At 40.2% G+C, this 13,886-nt stretch overlaps 1 protein-coding gene across 2 annotated transcripts in view; it reads right to left on the bottom strand.

The window, feature by feature from the left end:
• ube3d (ubiquitin protein ligase E3D) overlaps positions 1-13,886 on the bottom strand; it is a 74,505-nt gene that overhangs the window by 32,591 nt on the left and 28,028 nt on the right. For both annotated transcript variants that reach the window (XM_062981293.1, XM_008121847.3), the window contains exons 7-8: positions 10,845-10,953; positions 8,992-9,161 (exon numbers count right to left, since the gene is read on the bottom strand). In XM_062981293.1, the coding sequence (XP_062837363.1) occupies positions 8,992-9,161; positions 10,845-10,953 (279 nt within the window). The remainder of the gene's footprint in view (positions 1-8,991; positions 9,162-10,844; positions 10,954-13,886) is intronic.

Raw genomic sequence — 13,886 nt, 5'->3', positions numbered from 1 at the left:
GTGTCACAGACATACTTGTTAACTTGTGAACTAAAAAGATTGTGTATTTCCCAAGACAGAGATTTACATCAAGAGGTTCTGAAGAAATTATATTCAGAATGTGGCTATAAAAACAATTACAGAGCAAAACTAAGGAAAACCTGTGATATGGGCTTTACTTTTCCAAGGTCCCTTCCACACTGCTGAATAAAATTTTCTGCTTTGAACTGGGATATATGGCAGTGTGGACTCAGATAACCTAGTTCAAAGTAGATATTGTGGGTTATTCTGCCTTGATATTCTGAGTTATATGGCTGTGTGGAAGGGCCCCAAGTTCCTTTTACACACACACTTGGTGTGCTCCAAGAGTGGCATTTTCAACACTGCAGTAGAAAGAGACAAGTAGTAACGACAGACGAATGCTTTCTTGTCATAAGCTATGAACTAGCTCTTAACAACAAAAATCAAGCCAAATAAGGGCAGATTATAAAAAAAGATGGATTGTGGTGATTATTATCTTTAGCTACTGTGGCTACGTTGGCATCTGGCCTTTCAAAATAGCACTAGTTTACTTTGTACACTAGTAAATGTACTAATCCTTCTCTTCTTTATAGATTTACAGCTAAGACTGCTCCTTCAGTAGAGACTAAACTTCATATCTGAATTTGCTGATTTATCGGATAACACAACTTGTCATCCAAAGCCAGCAACAGGGAATTCCTAGTGGTGTGTTCATTCCATCAAATCATCTCGAAGTAAAAATGCCAACACAACACAAATGCCAATCCTGTCGATGCTCTGGTTGCCCTCTGGAACAAGGAGGCGACTAGGGCAATAGACACGATTGCTCCAGAACGTCCCCTCTCGAGTACCCGAGCTAAACCATCTCCTTGGTTCACCGAGGAGTTGGCAGCGATGAAGCGAAAGAAGAGGGGTCTAGAGCGCATGTGGCGTTTGAAGCAGAATGAATCAGACCGAGCACGGCTGTGCCTTTATTTAAAGGCATACGCCGCGGCAATAGATGCTGCTAAGAATGTTTTCTTTGCAGCTAATATTGCGTCCGCAAAGAACCGTCCGGCAAAGCTGTTCCGAGTTGTTAGAGGTTTGTTGAATCCCATCTCTCAAGATGGGATCCCTGACAACTCGGCAGCCCGCTGTGAAGCATTTGCTCAGTTCTTTGCGGACAAAGTCGCTCTGATCCGCTCTAGCTTTGACACCATATTAATGGCAGCTTCCGAGGATGTAACACGAGCACCTGCGTGTCCTATTTTGATGGATTCATTTCAATTGGTTGAGCTCGAGGATGTGGACAAGGTGCTTAGAGAGGCGAGGGCTACCACATGCATCCTAGACCCCTGCCCATCCTGGCTGGTGAGAGAAGCCAGAGGGGGATTGGCCGAGTGGGTGAAGGTGGTGGTGAATGCCTCCCTTCGGGAAGGCATTGTTCCAGTGAGCCTTAAATTGGCTGTGATCAAACCGCTGTTGAAGAAGCCATCACTAGATCCCACTCAATTGGACAGCTATCGGCCTATTTCCAATCTCCCCTTTTTGGGCAAGGTCCTGGAACGTGTGGTGGCTGCGCAACTCCAGGCATTCTTGGTTGACACTGATTTTCTGGATCCGGCGCAGTCTGGCTTCAGGCCGGGGCATGGTACCGAGACAGCCTTGGTCGCCTTAGTCGATGATCTACGCCGGGAACTGGACAGGGGGAGTGTGTCCCTGCTGGTTCTGCTGGACCTCTCAGCGGCCTTCGATACCGTCGATCACGGTATTCTTCTGGGACGCCTCGCGGGAATGGGACTTGGAGGTACTGTTCTGCAGTGGCTCCACTCATTCCTGGAGGGTCGGTCCCAGATGGTGTCATTGGGGGACGCCTGCTCGGCCCCACAACCGTTGACTTGTGGGGTCCCGCAGGGGTCAGTACTGTCCCCCATGTTGTTTAACATCTACATGAAGCCGTTGGGAGAGATCATCCGGAGTTTCGGGGTGCGGTGTCATCTGTACGCAGATGATGTCCAGCTCTGTCACTCCTTCCCACCTGTCACTAAGTAGGCTGTTCAGCTCCTGAACCGGTGTCTGGCCGCTGTGTCGGACTGGATGAGGGCTAACAAATTGAAACTGAATCTAGACAAGACAGAGGTCCTCCTGGTCAGTCGAAGGGCCGAACAGGGAATAGGGTTACAGCCTGTGTTGGATGGGGTCGCACTCCCCCTGAAGACACAGGTTCGCAGTCTGGGGGTTCTCTTGGACTCATCGCTGAGCCTGGAGCCTCAGGTTTCAGCGGTGGCCGGGAGAGCCTTCGCACAACTCCGCCTTGTGCGCCAGCTGCGCCCGTTCCTTGGGAGGTCTGACTTGGCCACGGTGGTCCACGCTCTGGTTACAGCTCGTTTGGATTACTGCAACACGCTCTACGTGGGGCTGCCTTTGAAGACGGCCCGGAAGCTCCAGCTAGTACAACGGGCGACAGCCAAATTAATAACTGGGGCGGCTTACAGGGAGTGTACTACCCCCCTGCTAAGCCAGCTCCACTGGCTGCCAATATGCTACCGAGCCCAATTCAAAGTGCTGGTTTTGACCTACAAAGCCCTAAACGGTTCTGGTCCAATTTACCTGTCCGAACATATCTCCTCCTATGAGCCCACGAGAACCTTAAGATCATCCGGGGAGGCCCTGCTCTCGATCCCACCGGCCTCAGAAGCACGGCTGGTGGGGACGAGAGACAGGGCCTTCTCGGTGGTGGCTCCTCGGCTGTGGAACTCCCTCCCCAGTGACATCCGGCAGGCTCCATCCCTTTTGGGGTTCAGGAAGAAGCTGAAGACCTGGCTATGCGCGCAAGCGTTTAATGAATGAACTCAGTTAGCATTGACATGGATCGGATTAAGGCTTTTGCACAAGGTCTGATGGATGATTGGTATATATATTTGGTGTTGCATTGTTTTAAATTTTATATATTGTATTTTACTATGGTTTTTAATTATTTTAACTGTTTTATTCTTGTTTTATTGTATTATGATGTACTGGTAGTGATCCTACCAGCTGTGTAAGCCGCCCTGAGTCCCCTCAGGGAGAAGGGCAGGGTAGAAATATTGGAAATAAATAAATAAAACTGTTGTTCATGCATTGCATCAGCCATCTCTTTTCCCAAATGAAACGCTTAAACTCCATAGCTAAGGCATGGGCAAACTTTGGCCCTCCAGGTATTTTGGACTTCAACTCCCACAATTCCTAAAAGCCAAAACACCTGGAGGGCCAAAGTTTGTCCATGCCTGATATAGCCCAATAGGAGCATAGTGTCAAGATTGAGGGAAGTCATTGACCCGCTCTGTTCTGCTTTGGTCTGATCTCACGTGAAACACTGTGCCCTGTTCTGGAGCACTGGATTCAAATGGCAAGAAAAAATATTCCACCTAAACATTGGGAAGAACTGTTTGACAATGAAAATGCTACCTTGAAAGGGTAGTGAAGTCTCCTTCTCTAGAGGTTTTTAAACTGAAATTGGTTTGCCATCTGTCGAGAATGATTGTGTATTCCTGCGTGGCATAATGGGGTTGGAGTCAATGGCCTTTGTGGTCTCTTTTAATTATGATTCTATGGTTTGATTGCTGATCATAGGATACACTTTATTAGCTCAGGCTCATTTTAAATTACATTTAACTATGGTGAATCTGAGCTAAGATACAGAACTTTCTACAAGTGCATTGGAATAGCCTATCCTACTTTCTTTATAGGCTCATAGAATCATATTGGAAGAGACGTTGTGGGCCATCCAGTCCAACCCCTTGCCAAGAAGTAGGAAAATTGCATTCAAAGCAATCCCGATAGATGGCCATCCAGTCTCTGTTTAAAAGCCTCCAAAGAAGGACCCTCCACCATACTCTGTGGCAGAGAGATCCACTGCTGAACAGCTCTCACAGTTAGGAAGTTCTTCCTAATGTTCAGGAGGGTTCTCTTTTCCTGTAGTTTAAAGCCATTGTTCTGTGTCCTAGTCTCCAGGGCAGCAGAAAACAAGCTTGCTCCCTCCTTCCTGTGGCACTGCTTTCCTTAAGGGACATGGGGGAGTAAAAGAGAGAGTTTTTTTAAAAAAGACTAATGTATTCATTGGTTTCTTTTCCTTCTTTTGCAAAACAAAATAATCTTTTCATACTTCCAATTTTACTTTCTTGAATGGTAGCAAACCATTCACTATCCAACACTATATGACCATAATGGGGGTTGTTCTTCCCTTAGTACATCACTTTTCACTTATCAGAAATCACAATTTCAAGGTAAAAGATGGAATTTGTTCTTCCACAAGCCTTTCTAATCTACAGAAATGGCCCTAGAATTCTGCGATATATTGTCAAAGTCAACACTTATCTTGCTAAAATACATTTACCACAGAAGGGAAGAAAAAAACACCTCTCCCCCTTGATTCCTGATAGTCTCTGCCAAATCTTATTTACTCCTAAAGCAACAGGAGAGCCTTTGAAGAAGGAACTTTTCTTTACCTGACTAAACAAAGAGAGAGAGAAAACACTTTTTTTGTCTTTTAATAAGAGCTTAAGATAAATAATCCCAAATCCCAGTGGGCCTTGTTAAAGTTGCCTCATAAAATTTTTGCTCTTGCATATGAGTCTGGAGAGGGAAGAAACGTCAACCTAGCAGTTTGAGCTCTCTCTGACTAATCCAGCCTTAGGGAAGAGATTGTCGAAATTCATATACCTAGCTCTTTAAAATGGATAGAAAGCAGCCAATTATGATAAATCATTGTAGACTGTGCCTAATAACAGATCATTTTCAGACATAATAATCTCATTTTTAACTAAGCAAAATTACAACGGCAATGTCCAACTATCCGGGAGCTTAACTGTTTTCCTAATGAAAACTGCAACCTGATTATTTTTTCCTTGTCTGATGAAAATCGGTTTATGGTTTGAAGGACCCAAATCTAAACTTCTAGTGTCCTGAATGTTTATCCAATGGCTGAAGAACCATTGCATCTACATTGTAAAATTAATGCAATTTGACACCACTTTAACTGCAATGGCTCAATGCTGTAAAATCATGGGAGTTCTAATTTTGTGAGCCTCTGACACTCTTTGACAGAAAAGGCTAAACACATTGTAAACCTACAATACATTTCTTCCCTTTCAAAGAGATTACTGTTTTTAAAGGTTTTTATTCGTAATCATTGTTGTTACCATTTTTCCATGATATCTTAGCAGTTTTGGGGGTTATATAGAACTCCCTTAGTATATAATATACATTTGTGGCATAATGTAATTTTTATTAATAGTCTATTGTATATTATGATATTAATTTATTGTTGTTGTTGTTGTTGTTGTACTTCTTGTATTATATTGTGGTTTGAGTGTTGGACAATGATTTTGGAGACCAGGGTTCAAATCCATGCTTGGTCATAAAAACCCACAAGGTGACTCTGGGCAAGTCATACATTCTCAAATCCAGACAAGACTTGAAGGAAAACAACAACAACAACAACAACAACAACAACGTATAATTTTTTGTATGTGTGTGTATCAGAAGCAACCTGAGAAATTACAAGTTGCTTTTGATGTGAGAAAATTGGCCATTTGCAAGGACGTTGCCCAAGGGATGCCTCGATGTTTGATGTTTTACCATCCAGTGGGAGGCTTCTCTCATGTGCCCACATGGGGAGCTAGAGTTGACAGATGGGAGCTCACCCTGCTCCCCAGATTCGAACCACCGATCTTTTGGTCAGCAGTTCAGCTGGCACAAGGTTTTAACCCACTGCGCCACCAGGGGCTCCATATAATCATATAATGTAATTCCATAAAATTATTTCAAATTCCTTAGTCATTCACAACTCACTTCTGAAGACTTTTCCAGTTTGTTCAAAGATACCTAATGATTAAATTTCTGGTCTTTAAAATAGAGGCAAGAGTTATGAGGTCTTACAGACTTTATGTCCTGTTTTGTCTTTCAAGAAGAGCCTTAAGACACTGTGGTAAGTAAATGAAAACTGCTTGACTTCAGCAAAACATAAAGTACAACACACTCAGTGGAATAATGCAAAAGGAAGCAAGGAAGTCTTAGGGCAAATGCAGTTCTTAGTCTCTGATACAGTCCCAAATCAAATAGCAGTCTTACTTCAGACAAAGAAACAGCAATAAATCCAAATGCAGACTTGGAGCAGGCACACGGGGAGCAAAGGCATTAGTGTCACTTTGTTACCAGCAAGAGCTGGCTGCACCTGCTTCTGCTTTATAGCTCTGAGTCCCCTTACAGCTGCTAGGGCAGTTCCTAATTACTCAGCTGCATTTCTGGCAGCTATTCTAGCTGAACGATGTCTCTGCTCTGTTTCTTTTCGCCTCTCCTGAAAAGTGGGTACTTGCAAAGTCTCCTCCTCAGATTCCAACTCACCCTCAGATTCATAGACACTTTCCTGCTCCCCTTCCTCTTCTGAAGAAGAGGAATTCCTAACACTTTAAGACTAATACTATTTTAATGTTTGTATGGTTTTTTAGGTTTAAAATTATATTGCTTTTATTGTCAGCTGCTTTGGGTCTCTTTTTAGAGAGACAAAGTGGAGTAGAAAGAAAAATATGTAGTAGTAGTAGTAGTAGTAGTAGTAGTAGTAATAGCAGTAGACTACATGTCTGAGCTGCCTTGAACAATGCAATGGTGAAGAATGCTGGGAACTGCAGTCTAATAACATCAGGACAGCCATATAATTCCTATGCGGCTTTAAAACAGCAGGAACTTGTGCCCAGAGGTGGCACTCAACTGTTGTAATACATTGTGTATGGAATGCCAGGCAGACAGCTTGACTTTTAATTGTCCTTGTGCATATGGCAACATTATTCTCCATGAGAATGCAAGCGTTGTATACTAAGTCTGTCCTTGTTGGCACAGCATTTGCAGTGAAAATGTAAATGATTTTGATGTCCAACAGTGACATTACTATGGGATTTATTATCCTCCTGATACCCAAATTATGTTCTGTCTTTCGGGTTTTTTTAGTGGTGCAAAAGTGTTTCTGACAATATAAAGAGGATTTGGACAAAAGTGGCTTGTACTGTTTCTGTACTGCAGAAGCAAAAAGAATAAAGAGTATCAGAACTTTCATTAGAGCATCTAATTTTGTCTTTGAATACATAATGTTTCGGGAGATCAGTAAAGCCTTTCAGTGGATTAAGAACTTGATATCTGAAATCCTTCTTAATATCTTTTCAAATTACTAAAATGCTTACTAATTGCTGGGAGATTTACAAACACCAAGGAAAACATAAAACCCCAAACATTTGCACTCCCTTTTCTCTGTAAAAATGAGAAATAAATATAGCATTGATCATTACGTTTTGCTGTATGCAGTACTGCAAGTTAGTTTCTGAGAGCAACTTCATTGTGTACAAAACCTTGCATAGTGAAAGAGGCAACATGAAGAGTTAGACCCCATTTACTTCATCATTCAAGGGTAAAAATGCTTCATTTCTACATACTTGTAATGGTATAGATATTTGAGGTCAACCTTTTTCTTGCAAGAGATGGGATTTGGCTAGAAACAATGAGCTGCTACTAACCAGTTAGTAGGTTTAAATCATCCTAGTCCAATTCTATACAAATTTATCAAGGAAGTCCCACTGTATGTGTGGGAATCATACAACCCTAAACTGACAGCTGTTCTTTGTAGGCACTAAGAATCAAAATTTACTTTTTCAACAGGCTACATACCACATTTCCAACAGGCTGTGTAACATGATCTGCCAGCCATATCTGGTCCCCCTCTCTACTATTTTGGGGCATTTTGACTGCCCATGCAGTTCTTAGGGAAAGAAATTTGGCCCTAAGACCCACCACAGTTGCCAAGCTTCAGTCTAAAGGGTGTTGCAAAGCTTATGGAGTAAGCCCCTATTACTCCATAAGCTCTGTGTAGAGAGGCTTATAAAGTAAGCCTCTATTAAAAATGACCTCTACGCCACTCAATCTCAAGCACCCAAAGTGGTGGGAATGCATTATCTGGGGCCTTCCACATTGCTACTGAACAATAAAAAGGTAAAGGTAAAGATCCTCCTTGATATTAAGTCTAGTCATGTCCGACTCTGAGGGGTTGGTGTTCATCTCAATTTCTAAGCCGAAGAGCCGGTATTGTCCGTAGACGTTTCCAAGGTTACGTGACCACCATGACTGCATCGAGCGCCATTACCTTCCCGCCGGAGCAGTACCTATTGATCCTCTCACATTTGCATGTTTTTGAACTGCTAGGTTGGCAGAAGTTGGAGCTAATAGTGGGAGTGCACTCCACTCCCCAGATTCGAACTGCTGACCTTTTGGTCAGCAAGTTCAGTAGCTCAGCGGTTTAACTCGCTGCACCATCCTTTACTGAACACTACTTGGACCATAAAAGAAAGTGAATATGGGAGGGGGCTGCCTTTCTTTCTCTAGTTTGGGCAATGGAGGGTAAATGTGGTGGGAGCTCTGTATATTATAATTATAATTATATTTATGCCCTGCTTTTTCTCTCCACAATGAGACTCAAAGTGGCTTACATTAACAGCATTTCAATACAATTTAAAATCTACAAATGAACAAACATTAGAACAGAATTAAATATCATTGGTATTTTAAAATTCAGTTAAAATCCATAAAACATAATCAAAATTAAAATATAGATGTAAACATGTATACAAAAATATAGATGTATCATGCATTTTATACCCCCCCCCCAATTTTAACCCCTCAAATAAACAGATCCCCTCCTTTTTTTTTTTTTTTTTGCTCTTTCTAAATACATCCCTTCTGTGCATGTTTAAGAGGAAAATATTTGTTTGTGGCATGCCCTTCAATTTATTCATGGGTCATAGTAAAATTCATAATTTTGGCTTAAAACAGAACCTCGTTTTATACATGAGGATAACTTATACTTAGATATATTTATGGCAAATACAAACTGAACTGAAAATAACACATTTCCCACAATGAAAAATTGGCACAAAAAAACAGAAATGACTAAAGTGCTTTGTATAAAGTCTGGATACAATTCATACTTACTCCTTATTTCTGCTTTTTATGCAGGGATGATAGAGAACTTTAATAGCTCTCTGAATCTCTGAAGGCCTTGAAGCAGACGATAAGTCATGTTCAAGCAATGAAAAAGCCACAGTGGATGTTAAGTTTCCCAAAGACTCCACCAACAACGTATCAGAATTTAGTAGCCAGATCTGTTGATAATAAGACACATCTACAAGGTGCATTATAAAAAATGGGTCCCAGTCCACATGAAATCTATTGATATTCTTATTTCACTTACTGATTTGTTTTTTGCATGCATAGATGGAGGCATACGCATATGTCATTGAAGAGAAATTAAACTTTTAAATCCCTAATTCCCCAGATTATGAGCATGATAGAAAATCTCAACTGAATGAAATTTGTTCCTGTCTAGTGTATTTTAAATGTGCAGGTATCACTCCACTAAACTGTCCATGGAAACAAACCCTATGAAAAATAAAATTTTGGCAAGTGCATGCCTTTCCATCCCAAATGAGGATGAATTTGCAGTTAAATTGTGCCAGCGATTCAAAAACATTTAGAAATTTTTACTGAGATGTTTTCATGATGTAATCACGTCTTTATATGTCTCCTTTTCTTCTCATATTTTGTCTGGCTGGATAAACACAGCCTTTTGTTGTTGGGTTGCAGCAGTGTGTTTGTAGTAAACAATGCAATAATGCTTGAGTTGGCAAAGTAATACAGAAACAGAGCGAGAGAAAAGAGAGAAGTGGATAAACTGCCTTAAACAGCTAAGCCCTCACTCCACATTCCACTCCCGTGGTCTATAAATAGATTATGGATTTGTACCCCAAAATGGAAATCATGAGAAAAGAGAAGATTTGTTTCTGAATGAAACTGTGCCCAACTTTCACATGATCTCTAGACATTTCAAATGTTTTAGTTTACTTATTGAAGGCTTCCCAGATCGGTTGTTTTATTTCAGATATAAATATTCTATGTTTTGTATAAAACATATTATCAAACCATATTTATTTACTGTTTTATGTGGTTTTAATCATTGCAAAATGTTTATATTGTGAATATTTTAATAGTTGGAACTCTGGAAGAAGGGCAGCATACAAATTAAATCAATCAATCAATCAATCATATTGAACTGCTCTTCTATTATTATTATTATTATTATTATTATTATTATTATTATTATTATTATTATTATTTTGCAGTGTAGGAACATATCCCTATGTTTCTCTTGTTATTTTGGCCTCTAGTACTGAATTGTTTGTTAAAGAACTAATGCTCAAAAACACTACTTAACTTCAATAAATCTCTAATAATCCCATAAACATGTAACTGATAGAATAGGTACCCCCTTCTAATTTTCCCAACAGGTTTCCCAAAACTACATCAGAAGACTGGAGCTAATACTGAGGGCCCTTGCACATAGCCATATAACCCAGAATATTAAGCAGAAAATTCCACAATATCTGCTTTGAACTGGGTTATCTACCATATAACAGTTCAAAGCAGAAAATGAGGGATTTTATTCAGCTGTGTGGAAGGGGCCTGAGAGATATATTGGGAGCAAGAAAACGAAATACATACATGCATGCCGACTCATGTAAATGCTGGATGCAATACACACACTGTATAATTCCTATATATCTCTACTATAGTACAATATTACTTATTTCCACGTAAAATTCCATTGAATTCAGTACGTATTACCTCTGAGCAGACATGCACAGGATAGTTCTCTAAGTCATGGAATGACAAAGTAAAGCCATTTAGCAAGGAGAGGGGAGCGAACTAAAGCAATCAAACTGAACAGACAGCTTTGAAGTGGAGTTACTAGGTTATCTACATTTCAAAATCAAATGTTATAGACTTACCAGGATATAGACTGCCCCATCAGTCCCTTGTATGTTGAATCTAAATGTGCTTCTAGCTGAAGAAAGCTCCACCAGGCACTGGGCTACAATGCTCTGTATAAAGAGAGACCTGTTTGGGGTTGGAGGAGGAATAGAAAGTATTGTTTCATATCAACTGCCCACAGCAAATGTCCACATCGAAAGAACTGATATTCCCATTTTCTTGTGCATTTCTATCCCTGAAAGCTACTTTCAACTTCGATGCTGCAGAAATATTTAGAACCAGCTGACAGAGCCACAGTCAAAAAAATAAGTTGCTTTCTACATGTGGGCAATGTAGAACAATATGATGAGAGAGACGAGTTCAAGCAAAAGAGGAAAGAATAAAACTAAGGTATCTGATTATTTTAACAATTTAAAGTGTTATAAGGCATTTTAATTAATTAGTTGTTTACTTCTATTTTAATATTTATATGTTGGAGGTTTTAAATTGCACTGTTTTCTAATGTTGTGAGCCACTATGTGTCTCAATGTAGAGACAAAAGTGGGACACAAAGAATATCGTTATTTATTATATTTTTTCATCCCAAATATCATCCAAATATCTTGTGGGTGAAAAATAGACCTCAGGGGCCCAATTTTGCCCAACATTGTCATCCCCATCCTCAAAAGAGCAAAAAAAAACAAAAAAAAACAAAAAAAAACCAGTGAGTAAACATGACTTCCAGTCTCCGAAAACATCATTTCAGTAACTTTTCGTTCATCTGTGCAGCCCTTGTTTAACTGGCGGTTCGAATCCAATCCACAAGACGGATAAGCTCCCCTCTTTTAGCCCTAGCTTCCCATGTGGGGACATGAGAGAAGCCTCCCAGCAGGATGGTAACACATCCGGGCGTTCCCTGGGCAACATCTTTGATGACAGCCAATTCTCTCACACCAGAAGCAACTTGCAGTATGTTCTCAATTCACTTCTGACATGATTTTAAAAATCTATACAGCCCTCTGGGGGTCTCTAGGAGCTAAAATGTCTTCAAGACCACAGGCCAACTGTATCTAATTCATCCAGTTTTGGGAGTTTAGAAATAATGTATTGTATTTAAAGAACAACTTTAACTTTACTCATGTCCAGAAGATAGGCCGGAACTTTGAGTACTACAAGAGTTAAGCAAATATGCTCTCCTCACTTTATCGCACTCTTCTGTTCCACAGTAATAAAAAAACAAAAAAACAACCCACACATTTTCTTCCTACTACATAATAAATCACCACACCTAATCTAATTGTGTACTATAAATCAGAAAGTCCAAGGCAAAGTGCCTTAGATTAATGAAAAAGAGCTCCAGCATATTATTATGCAAGCCTGCTGTGTGGGTGTACCAAGACCAGCGTTTGCACCTCTTCCAATATTTCTCTTCACTAAATCTTTGGAACATAAACTACAGCACACCTTCCACCACCCCTAGTACAACTTTATTTTCCCTGTCACTATATTTCTGGAGATCCAGAATGTTGGATTCACAGTAAGTGGGGGGAATTTCTCATCATACACACAGCATACAAGTTAGTAGCAGGAAAATGTCTTTGCTCTATATTGAACACAAGCTGGTCACAGCATGCTGCATTGTCTGGCAGCCACAGCATATGGACATTTCCCCAAGCTTCAAACTGGATCATCTGAAATATTTCATTTAAGAGACACTCTTCAATTAAAAAGGAGAAAGCTTTCATTGAAGCCCAGAGTTACATAGACTAGGGAAAGACGGCTAGATCAACTTGTAATTGGCAATTATACATTTCATGGCAGAAATTAATTAAAGCAACATTAAGTTTGCATAATTTGCCACTGATTAACCCTAAGACTTGCTACAACAGCATGTGAATGTTCAGGTTGGGGGTTATTAATTCTGCTGTGAGTATATTATACACAATGATGTTACAAGGATACTGCAAAAACGTTAAGATGGCTTTCAAGGGTATAGTAACCACTAGAATGGCTATTTGGAGCAGGAATCTGGGGAAAATTTATAGGACAAATGCTTCCAATAAAATTTTGAGTTTGGCTATGGATTATGCTCACTAATTAGGCTGCACAGAGCTGGATCTACCAGTCGATCCCTGGGTGATCCAAAATAGCTTGAGCAAGCATTTATGTTGTTTAATAGAAGCAGCACATTGAAGGTGAATTGGGTAGCTGGGAGTGGATTTTCCCATAGAAAGGTCGTAAGTTTAGGTTTACTCCTGACTCCAAATTCTTTAAATTCTAAAAATATGGCTTATAAATCAATATCCCATTGGTGGACAGCAGGGCAGTTATCAAACCTGTGAATGAGTATGGAATCTAACATTCTTTACTGCAGAAGAAAACTCATGAAATTCCAGTGACTAAAGGGGTACAGAGTCTTAGAGCAAACTGTCCTCATCCAACATGAGGGGAAAACCTGCAAAAAATATATTAAAGGGTAGCATATAATTTCTTAGATTCTAAAGTGCCTGTCCCCATGTATGTATCTCTAAAAACAGTGTCTCTCTCTCAAACTCTCTCTCTGTCATATATATATATATATATATATATATATATATATATATATATATATATAAAATATAAAAGAGACTAATGGTGTGCCCTCCGCCACTAAACAACAAAAGTACAAAAGTACAAGCCCCAGAACCTAGAAATTTGCCAGCACAATCCACAATCCTTGCCCCTAGGTTCCGACAACAAAAAGAAAAGAAAACTAAAGTCCTAATTAGAGGGAGAGGAATAATTGTTTTTATCCAATTGCTGCCAGTTAGAAGGCTAAGCTCCGCCCACTTGGTCTCCTAGCAACCCACTCAGTCCAGGGGACAGGCAGAGTTATGCCTCACTTAGGCCTCTTCCACAGATTATCTGATTTGAACTTGATTATATGGCAGTGTAGGCTCAAGGCCCTTCCACACAGCTATATAACCCATTTATAAGCTTATGTTATCTGCTTTGAACTGGATTATCTTGACTCCACACTGCCATATAATCCACTTCAGTGTGCATTTTATACAGCTGTGTAGAAGGGGCCTCATATAATC

This window comes from Anolis carolinensis, chromosome 1 (genome assembly GCF_035594765.1).
Source record: "Anolis carolinensis isolate JA03-04 chromosome 1, rAnoCar3.1.pri, whole genome shotgun sequence".
NCBI lineage: Eukaryota > Metazoa > Chordata > Lepidosauria > Squamata > Dactyloidae > Anolis > Anolis carolinensis.
The sequence above is the reverse complement of the archived record's forward strand: the minus strand, read 5'-3'. Positions and strand labels throughout refer to the sequence as shown.